The sequence below is a fragment of the Mastigoproctus giganteus genome, chromosome 8 (genome assembly GCF_048544385.1).
Source record: "Mastigoproctus giganteus isolate SK-2022 chromosome 8, ASM4854438v1, whole genome shotgun sequence".
Classification (NCBI taxonomy): domain Eukaryota; kingdom Metazoa; phylum Arthropoda; class Arachnida; order Uropygi; family Thelyphonidae; genus Mastigoproctus; species Mastigoproctus giganteus.
This window is the reverse complement of record NC_143582.1, coordinates 165,435,688-165,459,078: the sequence shown is the minus strand read 5'-3', so window position 1 is coordinate 165,459,078 and position 23,391 is coordinate 165,435,688. Positions and strand designations below refer to the sequence as shown.

Genomic DNA, 23,391 nt, shown 5'->3' with positions numbered 1-23,391 from the left:
CTGCTGTAAGTCCATGGTTTCATCTCCATTCAAACAGAGAAATCTCCATTCAAACTGTTTGAATGGAGACATCTCCATTCAAACAGTTTTCCATACCAATTTTTTAAAACTTTCATGTTACTAGGCTTTTCATACCAACAAAGAAATACTGTTCAAGACTTAGACCTAAATGGATATCAAATGAACTACTGAGACATGAGGCAGAGAATAAAATTGCATGGAATGCATATAAATCATCAGGTGATACGGAAGTCTCTGGTAGATATAAATTAGTCTGTAATCAAGTCACAAAGGAGTTTATGCAAGTTAAAGCAGATTATGAGAAGTCTCTGGCAAAGAATGCAAATAAGAACAGCTAAGACTTCAATGCTTATATAACAGTAGAAGGAAGGGTTTGAATCACATTGGGCCACTTGATGTTCATGAGTTAACTGTTGACACCCTGCTCAGGTTGCAGACAAACTGAATAGGTATTTTTGCATTTACGTTCATGCATGAGGAATTCTTTAGGATAGTGGATGCCAAAAGTTTATAAAACTCTAACAAGAAGCTAAATAACCGTGTGATAACTGAAAGGAAAGAGGAGGAGAATTTATTGAGGATGTACATAAAAAAGACACCTGGGGCAGATGGAATCTATCCAATTATATTAAGGGAAACAGCAAAGGAGGTAAGCAAACCCTTAGCCATAATGGTGAGAGCATCCTTGGATTCAGGGGAGGTCTCGATGGACTGAAGAAGTGCAAATATATCCCAAATTCATAAAGGGGGATCAAAAGGCAACATGAGTAATTACAGATGGGTTAACTTAACATCTAGTCTAAAGAAAATAATGGCATCACTGGTTAAAAGAAGTAATGCAAGTCCATTTGGCAGGCATGCAATTATACTGCAATCACGGCATGGATTTTTCAAAGGACTGTCTTTTCTAACCAAGGTTACTATGATGCAGTGACCAAGGAACTGGATGCAAAAAATAATTTTAACATCATATGCTTAGATCTCAGGAAGGCTTTTCATACTGTTGTACATAAAATTCTGTTATACAAACTGGAGAAATGTGGGCACGTTACTGTTTATGGATAAAAGGATGGTTAAGTGGAAGAAGACGGAGAGTGGTTATCAATGGGCACTGCTCTTTGTGAACTAATGTTATAAGTGGAGTTCCGCAAGGTTCAGTGCTGGGTCCATCAATTCCATTGATAAATGTTTTCAATATTTATCAATGGTATTGAATGAAGGTATATCACAGACTTAACGTCTAGGTTTGCAGATGATACAAAGGTTGGCAGGATGGTTAATCACAGTCATCAGGACGAGCTACTACAAGGTCTAGGAAAACTGGGTCAATGGGCTGAGAAATGGCAGTTGAAGTTTAACACTGACAAATGCATGGTACTACACATGGGTAGCAGTAACCAGAGTAACTTTTCAACTGTGTGATACTATACTCAGAGTAGAGGAGAATGAAAAAGACCTGGGGTAATTATTCAATTAGACATGAAGTTCTCTGAGCAGGGAAAACATGCTGCCAGGACAGCTCATGAGATTTTGTCAATGATATACAGAAACTTTCCTAGCAGGAATAAGGAGAGAATTATCCCTTTTATAAGGCCATGGTTAGGCTACATCTTGAGTACTATATACATGTCTGGAGGCGTCACTTTAAGGATGTAGATCTGCTGGAACTGGGTGCAGAGAAGGGTAACCAGATTGGATAAAAGGATGGTTAAACTGAAGGGAACTCTTACCTAAAAAGAGTTTCAGTTCTGCAAATTCCAGTGTCTTCAGATCAGGCACCTGTGAGAAGATCTGATTGAGGTGTTTAAAGCCTTGACTGGATTGATTAAGTTGATTGTTAATGGTATTCTTCCACTTGCTGAGACTACACACCAGGGGGCATAAATTCAAGTTGAGGAAGGATGTGCAAGAATTTGTTTAGTTTGAATTTATTCAACCCATTCACTTCCACAACAGATAGTAACCTGTTCCATCAATTTCTTGGAGGGGTACAGAGGTGAAGTGTCTTTTTTTTTTTTTTTTTTTTTGGCTGATACTATATAAGCTTGCTTACTTGCATCATTTGCCATTACTACTATATAAGCAAAATCTAGCTTCAAAAGTTAATATTCTGACAGAGTTTTATTTATTAATTTAAAATTTTCTTTGAAAATAATTTTATTCTTCTATCTAAAAATAAGCAGCATGCAGTTTTGTTTTTAAAATCAATATCTGTAAGATTTCTATTTTAATCTGTATTAATAACAGCTTTTTAACAATGCAATAATGAGTTTATTTAATTAACACCAAGATTTCAATTTGCAACTAAGATACAGGGACATTAGTATATTGTATGTGTAAACTGTATCTATAGCGCCTCTGTAGCCAGGTGGGCAGGGGCAGCAGTGCGTAGCACATGCTTCCAGATTAGACCGGGGTTCGAGCCCGTGACCACCAAATACAGAGGATGCGGAAAGGTCAGGGAATGACCACCGCATATCCCTGGAGCAATATGGCCTTAGTTGCTAATGCTCCTAAAAACCAAATAATAACAACAACAACAACTGTATATATATCCTATAGTTGGTTAAAAGATTTAAAAAAAAATAAATTCTGGGTGGAGGGAGCATTAAATCTTTATACCTGGCTGTGGTATGAAACGAGCATGCATCAAAGTTGAAAATTTTACAAAATGGAATATGATTAATAAAATATTTTATCAATGATATTCTGTTAGGTATGCACAAGAAGTATTTTAAATATGAGAAGGAACTTACGTTCGTTATTTTTTCAAAATACTGCTTATGTATTACAAATATTTCATTGTGTGTCATACATAAGCAGTACTGCTTATGTATGACACAAACAATGAAACTGTTTACAATCATGAATTTTAGCACTCAAAAACCGGTTAAGTCCCAAATTCACCAGTTTAAACAACAAATGGGCTGCGATTGCTGCCAATCCCAGAATAAAAAAATGCAAAGTCAATTTCAAATGTGATGTTAAAAGATCGTACTTATATTAAAATGGCTAAGCCCATAATCATACATAAGTTGTTGGTGACTCGATTGTCAGGGAAACGGGGAACAACATTATTTGTAAAAAGGATAGTTGGAATAGGACCAGGGTATGTCTGCCAGGGGCAAAGGTTGATGACGTTGTAGAGCGGATATCATCTTTTAAGGGCACAAAAGGTGATATAGTTGTACACGGTGGCACTAATGATATTAAGAGTAGGAGACCGGCGGAATTACTTAGCAAGTACAGGTCACTGTTGAAAAAAAGCCGTGAATTAGGGTTGAATTTGAAAGTGTCTGCAATACTGCCCAGACACGATAGGAGGGAGTATATGATGAGAGCCTTGTCGATCAATTTGGCCCTGGAGAGATTGTGCAAGGCTCAAGGGTTAGAATTTTTTTCAGGCTGGTCTGTACTTGTTAACAGGAGAGACTGCTTCTACAGGGATGGGATACACTTAAATAGAAATGGTTCAAGAATATTTGCTGATGCTGTCGAGGCAGTGTTAGGTGGGTCGGAAAACTGCTAGTTGGGGTGGATACAAGGACTAATAGATTAACAGTAGCCACTGGCAGAGGTGGAAGTGATTCTTGCACTGCTTCTATTGAAATGAGCAGAAGCCTGAAAAACAAGATGCAGGATATTTCAGAGACTGCTGGGAGTCATTGCAGTACAAGTAAACACATGGGTTGTGTTAGGGTAGCTAAGAATAGAAACAGGTGCATGCATACTTGCGAGTACACCAATGCTAGGAGTTTGGTAAATAAATTTGATGAATTTGAGGTTTTGCTCAAAACATCAAAGGCAGATATTGTTGGGATATCAGAGACGTGGTGTCACACAGATATAAGGAATGCGGAACTGGAATTTGGAGAATACAATGTGTATAGAAAGGATAGACAGGACAGGAGGGGAGGAGGGGTTATGCTATTAGTTAAGAAACACATAAAATCCAAGGAAGTGAAGCCAGTCGACATCGATGGACAGGGCAGTGTTGAGTCAGTTTGGTAAGACATAAGCATAGGGAAATCAAAATTGAGAGTAGAAGTGTGCTATAGGCCTAATGACTCTGATGAGTATAATAAGATATTGTACAGGGAAATGGAGTGGGCCAGTAAATCAGAGAATCTTATAATGGGGGATTTTAATTTCCCAGATATTGACTGGAATTTGTGGGTTGGTCACTCACACACTAGCCAAGCTTTTGTGGATTTATTGGATGATTGTTTTCTACATCAGCATGTTCGTGAGGCAACAAGAGGGAGCAATACTCTTGATCTGATTATCAGTAGTGATTCTTCATGCATTAAGAATCTGCAGATCAATGAACCACTAGGTGGCAGTGATCACAGTGTGTTGAAGTGGGATTTACTCAAGGAGGTAACTACCATCAGAGGTAAAGGGAAGGGTTTTTGTTTTTGTAAAGGCGACTATGATGGTCTGAGACAGTATTTAAATTCTATACAGTGGGACCAACTGATGTGTTACCAACAGCAAACTCAAAATGGGAAGCATTCAAGGAACTAATCCTGGAAGCTACCAGGCTTTACATACCAACTAAGAAATATTGTTCACGTTTAGGCCTAAATTGTCAGATGAACTAATGAGACATGTGGCACAGAAGAAAAATGCATGGAATACATACAAATTAATGGGCAACATGGAAGCCTATGATAGATATAAGTTGGTCTGTAACCAAGTCACAAAGGAGATTAGGCAGGCAAAGGCAGACTACGAAAAATCTTTGGCAAAGGATGCAAAGAAAAACAGAAAAGAGTTCTTTACCTATTTAAACTCAAGAAGGAAAGGGATGAATCAGATTGGTCCACTGGATATTGATGGTTCAACAGTTGAGGATCCTGCTCAGGTGGCTAACAATCTAAACGAGTATTTTGCATCTACATTCACGCATGAGGAGTTATTCAGGAAGGAGAATGACGTAGGTAAAGTAGACATTGGCAGTGAGCTAGATGATTTTGTAATAACTGAGAGGAAAGTGGAGGGATTGTTGAGGATAAACATAAAAAAGGCACCTGGGGTGGATGGGATCTATCCAGTTATATTAAAGGAGGCAGCAAAGGAAGTAAGCAAACCCCTAGCCATAATTATGAGCTTCTTTGGACTCAGGGGAGGTACCCATAGACTGGAGATGCGCAAATGTAACCCCAATTCACAAAGGAGGATCAAAGGCTGACACAAGTAATTATAGACCTGTTAGTTTAACTTCTGTTCCAGGAAAATTAATGGAGGCACTGGTTAAAGAAGCACTGCAGGATCATCTAGACAAGAATTCAGTTATAGCTCAGACGCAGCATGGTTTTGTTAAGGGCAGGTCTTGCCTGACCAATTTGATTGGATACTATGATGTAGTCACAAAAGAACTGGATGCAGGGAATAACTTTGATATTATATATTTGGATCTTAGAAAGGCTTTTGATACTGTTGCACATGGAAGACTGCTGCACAAATTGGAGCAGTGTGGCATTGGAGGCAAATTGCTGCTATGGATAAGGGGATGGTTGAGTGGCAGAAGACAGAGAGTGGTAATCAATGGACACTGCTCAACGTGGACTAATGTTATTAGTGGAGTTCCTCAGGGTTCAGTGTTGGGTCCGTTGTTGTTTTCGGTGTTTATGAATGATATTGATGATGGTATATCAAGTTTAATGTCCAAGTTTGCAGATGATACAAAGGTTGGCAGGGTTGTTAAGGACACTACTGATGCTATGCTGCTGCAACGGGATCTGGAAAGGTTGAACAGATGGGCTGAGAGGTGGCAAATGAAGTTTAACATTGACAAATGTAAAGTACTACATATGGGAAACAGTAACCCCAGAGCAACGTATCAACTCTGCGGTACTACACTGACAGTGGTGGAGAATGAAAAGGACCTGGGGGTAATTGTGCAGGCAGATATGAAGTTCTCTGAGCAGTGCAGACGAGCTGCAAGAGTAGCTCACGGTGTCTTGTCAATGATATACAGGAATTTTTCTAGCAGGGATAAAGAAGTGATTATTCCCTTGTATAAGGCAATGGTTAGGCCACATCTTGAGTACTGTATACAGGTCTGGAAGCCTCATTTCAAGAAGGATGTAGAGCTGCTGGAACGGGTACAGAGAAGGGCAACAAGATTAGTGAATGGAAAAAAGGGTTGCTCTTACGAAGAAAGGCTCAAGTTTTGCAAATTACAGTCTGGAGACTAGGCACCGGCAAGGTGATCTGATAAGAGGTGTATAAGGCTTTGAATGGTTTGAGCATGCTCAATGCCAACGGGATTCTTCCTCTTGCTCAGAATAATCACCTCAGAGGGCATAAATTCAAATTGAGGAAGGACGGATGTCGGATAGATGTGCGGAAATTTGCCTTTGGCCAGCGGGTGGTTGGTTGGTGGAACCGACTTCCATCATTTGTTGTTGAAGTTGATAGCCTAAACAAATTTAAGGCTCAACTGGACAGGTATTTCGAACGAACGGAGGGGTGAAATGGGAATGGTGTTTTTTTTTTTTTTTTTTTTTTTTTTGGCTGATGCTGAATAAGCTTGCTTTCTTGCATCATATGCCTCTACTAATGCTAATGCTAATAAGACTTGGAAAAAAATAAATAAATAACAAAGTAAGTTCCTTCTCATATTTAAATGAAAGTACACTCAACCTCACAGTCTCTTTATTAACATATGTATATGACATTACTGATGCATGTGATCAACTGGAGAAGTTGGTTTGAAGTAACAATCACCAAGGCTTGAAATGGACTACATTTCAATCCATTCCAAGTGCTGGAAAACTGCCCATAAAAGTTCCTCCCACTGACACAGGATACAAACCCAAGCCTAAATTCGGTTATAATTGTTGGGTTAGAGTTATAATCGACTTTAATAAAATGGCATTAATCAACCCAAGTTGTTTCTAATTTGATTCATAATATATAGGGACTTATATGAAAGTTACACAGACAGCATTATATTACACTGAGGTTTACAGTGAGTAACAGTTCTATTTGTCTAAACCAAGCTACAAAAAGAAGAGTCAGATATTGAGGGATGGCATGAATGTGCAATTCAGTGTGACCTTATGCATAGTACAAGCCTTATGCACAGTCAGACAGGCTTACAAAGGGCTCTGTTTTTTTTTATTATTATATTAGGTGTTCCTTGCAAAAAAACTGGCTTCCCCATCATATCATACAATAACATACATAGAGATATATACATGAATCTACTTATACAATATACATAAATACACATATTTAAAACACATATCCAGTTAGACCAGTAAAATACACCACAACCCCATTAGACAGGAAGCTCACTAAAATGCCATCAGTCCATCAATTATAAAATTTGCACACTGATGAAGTTCAGACTTAACAAAGATGTCACCAGGAATAAGAATCCACATTAGGTGACTTACATCAATGAAGTCCAAAAGAAGTAATGGGTTCATGAAAGACGTGCTCGCCACATGGTGTACATCTTAGCAGACTGTAAACACTGTTGGGAGCAAATCTAGATAAACCAAATTAAATCTACCCATCATCAGTTGTCCATCAAGTACATATGATCACTAAATCGGGATATAGTCCAAGTTTTTCTCTTGGCAGCACACAACTCAACACAGGAGATGCAACTAGGTGAACAGCAGACATTGGGAATTGAGTACGGTAGAGCAGACTCCTACTCACCAGTAATCAGAGCAGTACCCGCATCCTACATCTACTCTGCTAATAAATATCAATCTGTTCTGATGCACAGCCCCTGTGAGACCTGAACAGATTACAAGTCAATGTGCTGCTCCAATTGGAGTTTTTTTTTTTTTTTTTTTATCAGGCAGTCCCTGCCAAATTTGAGCAATCTCACGGTATACTTACAATACCACAGATATAATTCATAGTATTGTAGAGAGAATGAAGTCCATCCGCACAAGAACCCTACAAGATGTCTTTCTCAATGAAACGATTTGGGGGTTATTGCCCACACAGGAAAAGCTCCCATCTATAATTAGAATGGTATCACACATCCTGCACCCATCCTGTTGAAATAGTGAAATCCGTTCTAATGATCAGCCACAAGACCTCATTACATGATGCAACAATTAATTTTCTTGCTGCACTATTTATAATAAGATTAACCATCTGAAGTACGTGGACAGCAAACTCTTGGAAGGATTTGAATTCCACCTCCATTCCTACCAGAAGTTGTTCACATCCAGGATTCAACCCATGTAAATTTGGAACATCAGAACAAATATGTCCCCAAGTTTCATCTTTGCCAAAGATACAAGCAGAATGGTCCACAATAACTAACTCATGTAACTCTGAAAAAAATTATCCATATCCTGTCAAGAAGGTTGCGTGTAAATTTGGACTAAACCATCTGTACCAAGATTTAATATTAATATTTACACGTGGAAGGAATTTATTTGTAATGTGACCCTTAGTACTATCATTCCATCTCTCCTGCCATTGACCAACCAAGAGAGTCAAGATATGGCTCTTTCCTTCTTTGTACACACCAGTGCAATTAATTACAATCGATAAACGGCTGAATGGTACTCTATGCCTTAATTGAAAACACACTGACTTGAAAACCAAATGTAGTCTAGAGTCAGCAATCCAGTCACGACCTGCAATGGATCATTCAAAACAATTCTGCAGGCTGCACCTAGCTCCAATAACAATTCAGGATGTATTGCAAACAGCTTCCTGACATTTGCCTTTTGCAACCCACAGGTCTAACTGTATATGTACACTATAGCTGGCCCTTCTACTCTGCTGAGGTGTTCATGCTTAACAGTGTCTAGAGTAGCAAGAATTGTGCAACCAGAAAACATTCAGCCAACGACAGTTTGTTGGCCTGAGACAGTTCATGTGAGAGGTTTTGTATACTGTGTTATCTGTGCTGCATGACTGACCATTTAGCAAGAAAAAAGAGGCAACACAAAGAAGCCTTTTCCTGGTTCTCATCGCTATCCATAAGGAAAGAAGCCATTTCTAATATTTTGTTACAGAACTATCTTCAGCCATGACAAAATAACAATCCGTAGAATGGTCTTTTGATTCCCTTTAAACACAGGATATGGCATACATTGATGAAATCCACTTAAGCAGGCAGCAAATAATTTAACATAACTGATACAGAGAAATGAGGGGCCCAAGAATTACCTTGATCACACACTTTACATCTGAAATAAAGTTCATAAACTTTTTAGCTAGAGGAGTGAAGTTTCGGCTCTGATTTAAAAGTCAGCTCACCATGCACATAACAAACACTTTTAGGATGATTGATAGATTCCTGAGGCATCTTAGGTTGTAAATGCACAGAAACATTTAAAAAGTATAAGCAACATTTAAATTCACAAAAAATTGTGCAATAGAGAAATTCTGTTTGCATTTTTGAATTCAGCAAATTAGCAGAAATATTCATGTGACTGACAAAATGTGAGTTGACCAGTCATAAGCAGTGATTCTTCATGCATTAAGAATCTTCAGATAGGAACAGTTAAGAACAGAAAAGCATAGGGGAAGGGAGATAATCATAAAGGTCTACCAGAAGGTTAAGGACAGTTTCAAGACAGCTCTATAAAAAAAAAAACGTCATAGAATGCAGTTGCTGCCTCATTGCCAAACTGACAGGAAATCCATGAGGGCAGAAAACAAAGTAATCAAATTACAATTATCATATAGCACAGTGAATACTGGTCAAAACTGAGGTAATCAGTGTCCAAAAGTTCCTCACAAAACACCATCCCCTATATAATTTGGATCCCAGGATGGAAAGAGCAATGGGACAGCCACCATGCCAATGTTATGTCTACAGTGATAGTACTGAAGTATCCCACAGAACTCACAGATTTACTCTACATCATCTATATCAACTGGCATAAAATTTGAATCACAAACTCACTAATTTCTTCTATACAGTGGTATGCTTCCAGTCATTCAAAGTTCCAAAAATTCAAAGATATAAGCCATGCTAAAGTTATGCCTACAGTGATATACTGAAGTATCCCACAGAACAGCACAAACTTATACCTGCAGATTCCTTCAAGATATCTGTACTGACTGACATAAAATTTGACACACTCCCTCTCCAGTTTCTTTAGCATTAGTAGAGGCATTTGATGCAAGAAAGCAAGCTTATGCAGCATCAGCCAAAAAAAAAAAAAAACCCACTTCCACTTCACCCCTCTGTTCGTTCAAAATACATGTCCAGCTGAGCCTTAAACTTATTTAGGCTATCAACCTCCACCACAAGGGATGGAAGTCTGTTCCACCAACCAACCACCCGCTGGCTAAAGGCAAATTTCCGCACGTCTATCCTACATCTGTCTTTCCTCAATTTGAATTTATGCCCTCTCAGGTGATTTTTCTGAGCTAGAGGAAGAATCCCATCAGCATTGAGCATGCTTAAACCATTCAAGGCTTTATACACCTCTATCAGATCACCTCGCTGGTGCCTAGTCTCCAGACACTGTAATTTGCAAAACTTAAGCCTTTCTTCGTAAGAGCACCCCTTTGTTCCATTCACTAATCTTGTTGCCTTTCTCTGTACTCGTTCCAGCAGCTCTACATCCTTCTTGAAATGAGGCCTCCAGACCTGTATACAGTACTCTAGGTGTGGCCTGACCATTGCCTTATACAATGGAATAATCCTTCCAATGGCATGCTTCCAATCATCCAAGTTATAAAAATTCAGAGATATACACCAATTTTGCAGATCACAAAAATAAGCAGATGAATAAATTTACACTAACAAAATCCCCCACAGGTACATTTATGATAATTATTATTTTAATAGCAAAACTGAGCCTGATGTCCAATATCCATATGTATAGTTGTCTGTGGCAGTTTGTTTGTTTGTTATTTGGTTTTTAGGAGCATTAGCAACTAAGGCCATATTGCTCCGGGAATATGCGGTGGTCATTCCCTTGACCTTTCTGCATCCTCCGTATTTGGTGGTAACAGGCTCGAACCCCGGTCTAATCAAGAAGCGTGTGCTACGCACTGCTGCTCCTTCCCACATGGCTACGGAGGCGCCCTGGCAGTTTGTGTTCTTGAGCCAATTTGCATGACGTGTGTGTGTGGGGGGAAACCTGGAATATCTCATGTTGTGCCACCACCCTAACCACCTAAGATCAGCTAACTTGAAGAGGATTTGAGAAATTCCTCCAGTCATAAATGGGAATTTATGATTGAAACCCAGCCCTTACCAAACAATGGCACTAGGGCTTGCATAAAACCGAGAAATTTCAAAACCGAGTTTAACCGAAGTTCACTCTTAAAACCGTTTTTAAAACCGATTTTCTCAGACTTAGGGAAAATAATTAAAAGTTTATAACACAGGTATTTATTTTATCTTGGGTAGACTGTACAAATCGTAATCAAATCTTTTAAACAAAATCTATCACCTCTTATAGTAAAAAAAATAAAAAAATTAAAATGCTCCAAAAAAGTAACCAGCTTGAGATTATACAAAATTACAAATTGTATTCAAATCCTTTGAATAAAAACTATCTTCTCGTATAGTAAACAAAAAAAATAATAATAATAATGAGCCCTATAATAATAAATAAATAAAAATAATGTGAAAAAAAACAGCTTGGGGAAATTACTTTACTATTTATTGCTCAGCTTTTTTCTGAAAATGATCCCTTAAAAAATGCTGTATATTTAGCATTTTTCCTGATAGACTTGACCTTATTTTTGTGTTAAAGAGACCAGTGATCGAAAACAGTCTCTCAGATTGGACACTTGTTGGTTTAATGGTCAGCAGTGCTCTATAAATTTTCTCCAACTTTTCACTTCTACTGCTAGTTGCCTCCAAATTTTTAAATTCTTTGCTGATTTCCAATTCACTCGGATATTATTTTTTTATTTATTTTTTTTTTATGTGAACCCCAAACACGAGAGGTATTAGAACCTATAGTACTTAGTACCGTGCTTGGGTTGGAGGTTGAGAAGACGAAAGAAGATATTTGTTGACATTGGACTTGAACTTCTGTAGATTGTAATTTTCAGGAAATACGTATGAAGGATGATTGTTCCAGAAAACGGCAGTTGAATGAATAAATGAGGAAGATGAAAAGTTGGTTCTGTGGGTTTGAAGTTGGACAGTAAATGGATGTTGGCTGGTGGCGGCACGTGTTCAGACTGTTTTGAAAGAGAGAGCGGGAATTATAGAAGCCAATTCAGAAGAACAGTGCCCATGGAAGTATCTGTAGAAGAGGCATGCAGCAGAAACAGTACGTCTATGAGAAAGCGAGTGGAGAGACTCTGTTAGAGATGAATCATTAATTAACCTAACTGCCCTCTTCTGAATGGAATCAAGAAGCCTGAGAGAGGTTTTGGAGGCACCACCCCAAATGTGGGAACAATACTCCATGGCAGGGCGGATTTGCGATTTATACAGAGTGAGCAGCTGTTTGGAAGAAAAGTAACGCCGAGAGCGAAAGAGAAAACCAAGTTTTTTAGATGCAGAGGAAGCAATATTTGTAATGTGCTTGTGCCAAGAGAGATTAGAAGTCAGGGTAATCCCCAAAAGAGATATATCCTTTTGCCTGGAAATTGGAGTGTCACTAAAGATAAGCATAGGAGCAGAAGAATCCTTTTTGCGAGATATAAGACAAGACTGAGTTTTAGAAGGGGTGAAATCAACTAAGTTGTCTTTGCCTCACTTGAGAATTACCTGAAGATCGGCATTTAAGGAATTGGTAGCAGATTTTCGAGAAGTTGAAGCTGATTGAGCAGGACAAGATTTCTCAAAACGGAAAGTTGAATGCAATGTGCTATCATCGGCAAAACTATGGATAGGATTTCCAGTCAATGGAAGAAGGTCATTGATATACAAGAGGAAAAGAGTGGGGGAAAGAACTGAACCTTGGGGGACACCGGCATTAGTGGAGAAGTTAGAAGACAGAGAGCCATCTACCATCACCCTCAGTGAGCGATCAGAGAGAAAACAGGATAACCAATTACTAAAAACAGTTGGCAAACCATAAGATGGAAGCTTGTTTAGAAGACCTTTATGCCAAACACGATCGAAAGCCTTTGAGATGTCAAGAGCAACTACTTGTGTTTCGCCGAACCTTTCCATTGAAGTAGTCCATAAATGGGTAACATAAGCCAGGATATCACCAGTGGATCGACACTGACGGAATCCATACTGGTGATCGTTGATCAGACGGAAGGTTTCTAGGTAGTTTAAGAGTTGGCGGTTAATTGATTTCTCCATTACTTTAGAAAGAGTAGAAGTAATTGCAATGGGACGATAATTGGATGGGAGGGATTTGTCACCCTTTTTAGGAACTGGCTGGATATGAGCAAATTTCCAAGCAGAAGGAAAAACACCTTTGGAATAAGAAAGTGAAAAAAGGCGGCAAAGAATAGGAGTAAGTTCAGGAGCACGGATTTTGAGAACAAGTGGAGAAATACCATCAGGACCTGGAGCTTTCTTAGCATCAAGATTCATCAAAATCCTTCTGATATCCTTTTGACAGAAGATCACAGGAGGCATTGAATGGACCGTGTTGGGAATGGTGGAAGGTGTTTTACCAAGTTCATTAATACATGAGCTGGAAGAAAAATGGGATGCTAGCAGGTCAGCTTTATCCTTGGCTGAAGTGACAACAGAACCATCTGGTTTGGACAGAGGTGGAAGCAGAGATGGGCAAAAGTTGCGGCCAATAGCTTTGGCAAGAGACCAGAATGCTCGGCTACCATTAGGGCAAGAAGCAAGTTTTCTACTCTTAGCCTGTTCAAACTCTAGTTTGGACTGATTAATAACTGCTTTACAATTGTTGCGAGCTTTGGTGTAGGCAGAAAATGAAACTGAAGAATTAGAAACAAGCCAATTACGATATGCAACATTCTTCGCTTGAACAGCCTTAGCACATTTATTGGAAAACCAAGGTTTAGATAAAGGACGAGATTTTAAAGTGGAGTGTGGGATAAAGGATTCCATTCCTGCAAGAATAATTTCACTGACACGATCTGAGCAAACGTTGACATCAGGAGTTTTGAAACAGTAATCTGACCAAGGAAAAGAAGAAAAGAAGTCTCTCAGGTCATCCCATTTTGCATTCTTGTAATGCCAAACAACACGAGGTTGGGAATAGCCATGAGATAAAGGTTCCATTGGAGAAGAGACAATCACCAAGTTGTGATCTGAAGTGCCTAAAGGACCTCTCACTTCGACCGTGTACTTAGAAGGGTTGTTTGTGAGAAAAAGATCAAGCGTATTGGCTGTATGATTCGGATTGTCCGGTATTCTTGTAGGTAAATGAACAATCTGTGCTAGGTCATTAGTAATTGCAAAAACCTCAGCATCTCGACCTGCTGGGTCGGTGTGACTAGAAAACGGAAGCCAGCTGGAGTTGTGAACATTAAAATCACCAAGGAAAATTACCTCACTGTTAGGAAAGTTGCAAAGAGAAGGAAGTCAAAGTTGCAAAGAGAGGAAGTCAAAGAGCTCCAAGTGATTAGTGGAGTTGGGAGAACGGTAGAGACAACAGATGAATTTGATACAATGAGGTAGAGAGATTTTAAGCCAGAGAAGATCAAAGAGAGGAGATTCCAAATTGCCAAGTCTCTGACAGGGAATATCAGAACGGACATATGCACAAGTACCACCTTTGAGGCGAAAGGAATCATACAGCGAATAATTTGGGCATCTGAGATGAGCAGTAGTTGAATCAACCGATAACTGAGATTCTGTCAGAAAAAGTACATGTGGTTTGGCAGACTGCAAGTGGAAATGGGCATCGTTGAGATTAGAATTGAGACCACGTATATTTGTGAAATGAATTAGGAAGTCCTTGGGAGGTTTAGATCTTTTCGCAGATAAGCTTGTTCTATTAGTTTGACAATTCATGGTGTATTCAATAGTAAGAAAAAGTGGGTGGGACATGCTGTATGAAGTAATGAAATTTTTGGATATGGCGTACATGTGGTAAGAATATACCCAGATCCTTGACATAACGTGGCCTCGACAATGCTCCCCGCATACACACTACTCGGACTCCCTCCAGTCACTATCTGGCAGAGTAGAGGTAGCAAGATTATACACTAGCTGATCCGGAAGCCTCCTAGAGAGTTACCAATAGGTTCGGTCCGGTGTACTAACTAGCGGCCGGCCTGCAAAAACCGTTTTAGAGCTGTACCCTCGAAATGTAAGGAATATTGGATCTCGCCACGACGTTCATCATAACCTCAAAAGTCATCACTCATACTGCATGATGGAAGAGATAGGGAAGGGTTGACCGGAACTTAGCTCTAGAGACTAAACATGGGTTCCACCACTTCAAGCCTCCAATAAGCAAAGTGGTGGTATTTCACCGGTTGATGAGAGTCATCTACCACCTAGTACTGCCTGGTAACATAGAGGGGCGGCATTCCTCCATGTGGTGTGGGCGCCACACCTCGACCCCTGCTTACGTTGGTTCACACCTGGGTGGTCACCCACCATGTGCTTGTGCATGGAGGTTATACCCAGGATTACTAACAGTCCCACCATCGTGAAGGTGCAAGCAGAGGATTTGGCTGTCACAGACTGTCCGGACTTCGCCGAAATTGGGTCCACTTCACTTGAGTGTCACCCGAATATCAGTTCCATCAGCGTTTTAGACTCCCAGGTAGCAAGTACAGCTTGTCTGGCATATCTGAGAGAATGTCTGTGACAACCTCAAGGACCCTTATTTTGAAGAACCTTATTTTGAAGGCTCTTCAGTTAATCTCTTTATATTACATTATCATTGAGCTTGGAAAGTTATCTCCACAATAGGGCTGCATTTGAGCCCTTCCAAATCAGCACAACTGACGATAACCAATAAGAAAGTCAAAAATGATATCCAAATCTTTATTAGTGGGGAACCAGTGCAAAAGGTGACCTCTCATACCGATCTTGGCCTCACCTGGGACGTTGGGCTCACATTTCAGCCTCACTTTGCCAGGATGAGGCTGAAGACGTACGCTGCTCTTTGGGCAGAGCGTCAAGAGCTCGTTGGTGTGCATCAGCCAGCGCTGCTTGTTCAACACATCCTGGGGTGTTACACCGATTCCTCTCTATGTCTCAGAAATTTGGTCATCTGCCCCTGCCTCATACCTTCAGAAGTATCTCAGTTTAGAGTACTGGTTGCTTAGATGGATGAACAGGGTGGTAGGCCACCCCCTATCTCCAGATTTATCCTACAAGCAAATCTGGGCACCACTCCCTGGAGACATATCATCATAACAAAAAATGTCCTCACGCTTGCACGGCTTATAACGAGGCGAATTGATGCTTCATCGGTATCCACATTAATCTCTGGCCCTAGGAGGGCAAGAGGGAAGCATCCCGACTCCTGTCTCCCTCTACATCTTACGCTGTCAAGCATTGATTCCCTGAGGAACATGTTTCCAGGGCGCCTCTGTGGCCAGGTGGGAAAGAGCAGCAGTGCGTAGCACACGTTTCTTGATTAGACTGAGGTTCGAGCCCGTTACCACCAAATACGGAGGATGCGGAAATGTCAGCGAATGACCACCGCATATCCCGGAGCAATATGGCCTTAGTTGCTATTGCTCCTAAAAAAAAAAAAAAAACCAAATAACATGTTTCCAGCCAATTGTCTTCGGATCTTCAATAAATTTAGAATCCACCCTGATAGGGTTCTGTGAAGACAAGCTCTACAGCAAGGAAATCCTCAAGAACTGCTACCAGATTATGAACTTATAATACTCACCTGCTCCTGGACATGAGACTTTTTTTTTTTTTTTTAAACTTGCCTATTTGTATATGACAAAAACTTTTTGTCTTCATGCAATCATATATTTTGTATATTACTGTATATTTTGTACATTATTGTATATTTAATCCTGTAAAAGTCTCGGGTCGAGCATGCATGTACTCTTGTTTATTGTACATTGTGTTCCTCGCACCTCAGTCTGTAAATATTCACACCCTTCTGGCACAGAGCCGTCCCGGGGTGACCCAAGGTTTCTTGGGAAATAAACTGATTTTAATAATAATACTCTCCCATGAGTGTATCTCCAACCTCGGAACTAGATGAGTCTTTTTCTTCTAAAAGAACAGTTCGTTTATTTTCAGTTTCTTCATTCAAAGATAAGACTCCTTCGGAATGTTTTGCAAATAATCTCGGATAAATCTCTTCAGCATGCCCTTTCAAAACTTGCTTACTTGGAAAATCAAAAGTTATTGAACCTGAATCTTCTTTCCTAAACTTTTTGGGGTTGTGTAGATAGTTCAGCAAAGCTACAGTTTGGCAATTTTGTCTTGCATTGTAACGCTGCAAAAGGCTTTGTCGAAACTTTAAAGCAAATGGGTTTTCTGCTGTATCAAGCTTAGCAAGCAGAAATTCTATTAAAGACTCTGCTTTAAGTAAGTCTGTATCTTCTGAGGTTATAGCCTTCAAGAATCATTTCAACTGGTCGCAAAGTTTCACATAGCAATTCAAGTGTTTTCCAGTCATCGTCAGACACAGCTTCAGTTGACAGTACTGCACAGAGCATTCGGAATGCAATTTTTCAATTTCAAAAATCTCTCAATCATATAGAATGTGCTATCCCATCTAGTCTTGCAATCTAATATAAGTTTATATTCTTTCCCATTAAATTTTGCTTTAACAAAATTTTGTAATATGTCATTTTTGGTAGGTGATTTTCGAAAAAGCTTGCAAATTTTTCTGACTTTCTGATTGGCCATTGGATTGAAGAAATAAATGAGCTCATCGGTAAAGTCGGTTTGATAAAGCATGCCTTGCTGTCTTTCTTCAACTTCTTTATCGTCACTACTTTCTTCATTATTTTCATTTTCATCATTATCTTTGGGAGACTCAGAGACTGTGGCACCATAATTGATTGCTTTTTCATAAAGTACATCTATAACTGACAGATGTATACAATGGGCTATACATCGTTGATTATTAGGCATAATTTGCTTACCAAACTTAATCATCATTGCTGCTCCATCAGTGGTGCAAGCAACAACATCCTCATCCAAGTTCAAACCAAATTCCTTCAAGTGTCCATTCACAATTTGCTCAGTTCTTCTGCTATCGAGTGAACCATTAATCTCAATAAGACTTAACGACCAACGATTGCCTTTTGAAAGCACATTTATATTCATATACCTTTTATTTTGTATATGCCGTATATTCATCTAGAGTCAATGTATATCGTGCACCCAAAACCAATGAATTTTTGAAATGCTGAATGAGTTCTTCTTTCTTAGTTTTATAATAATTCAGAACCATATTTTTAATTCCATTCACTGAGGCTGGTGGTAATTTATCGTATTTATTTCTCTGAAGGTGAAGGCTTGATTGTATAAACTCACTCTTGGCAATTGAATTAAAAGAAAATCCATCTAAAGCAGCTAATTTTGAAATCTCATCTTCCCTAGATTTTTTAACGATAAAGTTTTCTAATGTTCTTACTATTTTTATGGGAGGTTCACTGTTATCTTGTTTAATGTCAATCTGATGCATTTTCTTTAAATGCAACATAAAAGATGATGTAGATCCTCCAGACGACTTCATTATCTTCTGACATTTCGAACGTTGTGCTTCATCTTTGCTTTTTTGAGCAAAATAATTCCATACATTTGATTTCATCTTACACACATTAAGAGTAATAAATATTAATTAGTAGGAATTTATATCACCGACAATTTTAAATAAAAATATTGAAGATAACAAAGGCACAATACTATGCGTCGCTCCCGCAAGCAATGAACGAAGAGTCTAAACGAGGCAAGTTTAAAAATTTTCACGAAAGAAATTTTTTATTTATTTACTTGCAATTTTTTTTTCCCCAATTAAATTTATTGTATTTTCAAAATTACATAAAAGCTAAATTTGGTGAAATTTAGCTTTTAAATCTGCTTTTTGGAGAACATTTGATCACAAATTTAATAGGAATAAAGAAGCAAAAAACTTTCTACGATTGAAATTTGACGCAATATTCAATGAATCTGTTTCTAGTGGGTAACCAGCCGACCTGGCTAGCCAGGTGGGTAAAGTACCTGCCTCGCAACCCAAAGGTCACGGGTTCGAATCCCGCCTCGGGCTTGGATCAGAGTAAATTTCAAAAAAAATTTGGTAGGTGCATTATGGCCACAGAAGCGGATGCCCGAAAAAAAAAAAAAAAAAAAAGTGGGTAACCATCAATAAGGCGCGTTCCATAACTTGCCTGGCGAACAAGATAGATGGAACAGAGAAATGTTGAGCATTTTCTTTTACGCTATCGCTCCGACTCACTCAGTCGTAAATGAGTACACCTACATCGTGCCATGATACAGGTGGGAAGATAAAAGGTAGCCCTCCTAGATTTGGGCCACTTGCCCATGAGATTCGTACCTAAACATAAAATAAAATAAAAAACATGTTTAAAACATAAAGCAGTTCAACGATCCAGACAAACGAACAAACAAAATAAAATGTGCGTAACAAAAAACTATATTCGAGGGCTAACTAAGAAAATATTCGAATCCGGTTTTAGAAGCTCGGTTTCGGTTTTAACAACTCAATATGAAAACCGATTTAACCGGTTTTATAAAACCGGTTTGCAAGCCCTAAATGGCACAGTAACTTATCATGCCAATTAAGCTGCTATGAAGGATAGTGGGCACTGGAAAAATGACACCAGATAACCGAGGAGTGAAAAAGAATTATCTGGTTTGATAGATCCCAGTTCCAATTGTTCCATTATGATAGCAGGACCAAGGTACAGTGATGACAATATGCATCAATGGACCCAATGTGATAGGTATCAATAATGGTGTGGAAGTGTTTTCACAGCACATATTTGCCACCCCAATACTGGTGGATCAACATCTGACATGCCACAACTTACTTGAATATTGTTGTTAATCAAGTGCCACCCTTCATGCTCATGGTTAATCCATCTAGTAATAATTACTTCCCACAAGATAATGCATCAACTGATACATGCAGATCATTTCAAAATGGTTCCAGGAGCATGACAATGATTTCTAAAGTAAATTGGCCTACACAGTCACTGGTTCTCAAATGATTGAGCATCTGTGAGATGAGGAAGAAAGCTGTTTGTGGCAGGAATTTGCACTACCATCCAATTTGAGGAAACTGCAAGGTGCAATCTAGTTTGCATGGGTCAGCATCTGTATAGAATGCTTTCAGCACTTTGTGGAATCAATGCCCTGATGACAAGAGGTGCTACTCATTACAGGTCAGTATATTTAACAAATTAGTCACTCAGTGCATGTTGCACTGTACAACAGAATCAAACACAGGACTAGAAAAATTTAGTTACAAGTTACAAGTATTTGCCCCATCTCTCTCTCTCTCTCTCTCTCTCTCTCTCTCTCTCTCATATATATATATATATATATATATATATATATATATATATATGTTGAAAGTGTATAGAAGGCTGTTGTAATTGAAACTATGGTATACACAAGAAATTAATGAGCTAAAAGTAATAAATATGAAGTGGGGTGAAATAAAATATGAAAATGAGGTAAAAAAATAAAAATAAAATAGAATAAAGTGGATAACATATCGTCGTATAACTTATAATTTCAATGTCTTCATCAGAGGTCATCCATCGAAATTATATACTTAATGGGATAGTATGAAACAGAGCTGTAATACTCAATATGTTCTACGTTGATAATAATATTAGTAAAGCCTTTCATGCCATTAACGAAAAACATACTTTTTTATTTAACGAGGCCAAAATACTTAACATTCAACGTAATTATACGCGACTATTAATTGCAGAAACCGTTGAAATTAAATTACACGAGAACTCTGTTAATGTTCGGCGGCCATATTTGATCTCCGATGCGTGGACCTTTACACGCATGCGCGAAGACATATAATCACTATTTAAGTTGCAGGTTTAGCCTGATTAGGTAATTTTCATTCCTGTGATCACGACAGTCGGTCAAAAAGCATTGTCAGCTTCAGGAAGGAAAATCGTTTTGAATATTTTCGTTAGATTCTTTTAATTGCGTTAATTTGAATTTTAATTGTTTTATATTGATTTTGAATTGTGTTAAATTGATTATTTAATTATTATTTATATTTTACTTTAATGTACCGGTAAGTTGTCGATTTTTTCGTTTTTTCCGTTTTAATTTCTGGAGGGTATCATACGGAAGTGTTCCACGTACTATATTGAGGTATACTCCTCTTATTAATTTACTAATACTTAATGAGAATATGTAAGCCCCTGTTTCTGACATGGTCTGTATGCTCAGAAACACATGGTATGAAATAATTTCGAAAATAAAATAGGCCAAGAATACATTATTATATGTAGAGAATACAGATCATGGATGACCTTACAGAGGTGAGAAAAGAACAGAATTTGATTTCTTTCTTTTTTACTCCAATCTAGTTCCCTTCACTGTTTATTTATTTTATCTTATCATAGTTATTATATATATATATATCTGTGTGTATATTTAATTGTCCCAGTGTGTTTTCCTCAAAACATACTTCTGGTAGGTCATGGTCAGGAAACTTGTCAGGTTCCACAACAGATGTCAAGAATTTAATGCAATGATATGTATTATCAGGCCTTCTGTATGTTGTAAACAGTTTCTGTGCAATTTTCATTTCTTCTACAGTAGGCATGAAGGCCATTTCATTCTCTTTAAATAATGGTATCACTACATGCTGTTGTAATTCCATACATGGGTTTCTAAAATAATCATCCTGATATGTTACAAAGGAATTCACTTGCAGCAACCAAGGAACAGAAGAATCATGCAATAATTTTTGTGTTTTCAATCCAATCCTTAAACAGCTGACAATGCATACAAAATGCTATAAAAAAAAAGAAGAAAAAAAAAAGGAATTAATAATAATGCCTTGTGTATATTTTATTATTAGTCATTTTAACTATTTTTTACCAATAACATTTTTAGTTTTAGTTTAAAATAGCAAAAAACTTAATTCACAGTACTCACCTTGTATAATCCGTTTTGGTGTAATGAAAATTAAGGAAGAAGCATGGTTGTGTGAATTAGAAACTTAAATTATAGAAATGGAACATAACTATTGCGTGGTTGTAATTATGATTACAATTTAAAATAATTACTCAAGAGAAGTGAACATCTCGTTTCTTGGTTGTCATACATAGGACCTGTGTGTTAACACTGATAGCTGAGTAGTTAATGAGAAAAAACTAATAGTCTTGAACGGGCGACTTTCGAACTTTGTCTCCAGTTTGATTGTGTGGTAGAGAATGCTAAGTATTTAAAGAAAGTTTATTTCCCATAATGCAGTTCAGTACATGCGGAAATTTCACATGTGTTATGTTCCAAATGGGGGACAAGTTTATGGAGAGTTTAATATTTAATACATTTAATGAAGTGTATCACCAAAACCATTCGATAACGAGAGCTTCATATTGAAGGATTTTGTAATTAGAGTTCAATTTAATAACTGTAATTGCTGAATCAATTAATGGGTCGTGATTACAGGAATGGACATGTGTAAGTTCTGTATGTTTCTGGTTGGTTTTGAAACTGTTGAAGTGATAATACGCGTGTGTATTACATGTCTTGGAGGTGCCGAATTTTACGTAGTACTTCCTGTGTAACATGCTGTAACAGTCCGATTGGCATCTTATCAAGTATATGATATTATTAAAGTGTTGCGTCAAATATGTGTGTGTCTCTTTATATGTATTGAACTTAGAAACCAGTTTGTTGTATGATGAAAACGTCAGCGTTATATCTGTATTCATGAAAACTTGATGAAGGCATTTAGCGTATTGATTATGAAAGGTAAGAACAACGTGAGTTCCTGGTTTCTTATCATGGTTTGTATTATTTGGGTCGTTAATTCTGTATTCAGCTTTGGAGATGGTTTCTCTAATTAATTGTGGTGGGTATTTCCTGGTTATGAATTTCTCTGTGAGATATTGTAACTCTATGGATAAATCCTCATGTGTGGAACTGTGTTTAATGGCATTATGAATTTGATTGTAGAGAACTGCTCTTTTGATGCTTAATGGATGGTGTGAATAAAAATGTAAATATTTACCTGTATGTATGCTTTTCCTATAGATTTTAGTGGCCAACCTTGTTCCTGTTTTGTGTATGGTACCATAAACAAAACAGGAATATATATACGGTATTTTGTATATAGTACCATATACAAAACAGGAACAAGGTTAGCCACTAAAATCTATAGGAAAAGCACACATATGGGTAAATATTTACATTTTTAACTCTCTTATTATTCGTGTTTAAAAATGACAGAACACTTCAAATATGTTGAGTAATTGCAGCCTGACAATGAAAAATCATTTTTTTAAGATTTCCCATGCTCTTTTCTCGTAGTGCAATAATCAAATGAATATCAGCTAGAAGTCAGTTACAGT

The 23,391-nt window shown here is 38.0% G+C and overlaps 1 protein-coding gene across 3 annotated transcripts in view; it reads right to left on the bottom strand.

The window, feature by feature from the left end:
- The window catches only part of LOC150081980 (GTP-binding protein 8-like), a 111,912-nt gene that overhangs the window by 56,266 nt on the left and 32,255 nt on the right, over positions 1-23,391 (bottom strand). For all 3 annotated transcript variants that reach the window (XM_090379877.1, XM_090379878.1, XM_090379876.1), the window contains exon 2: positions 21,498-21,827. In XM_090379877.1, coding sequence (XP_090236003.1) covers positions 21,498-21,692 — 195 coding nt within the window. In that variant the 5' untranslated portion in view covers positions 21,693-21,827. The remainder of the gene's footprint in view (positions 1-21,497; positions 21,828-23,391) is intronic.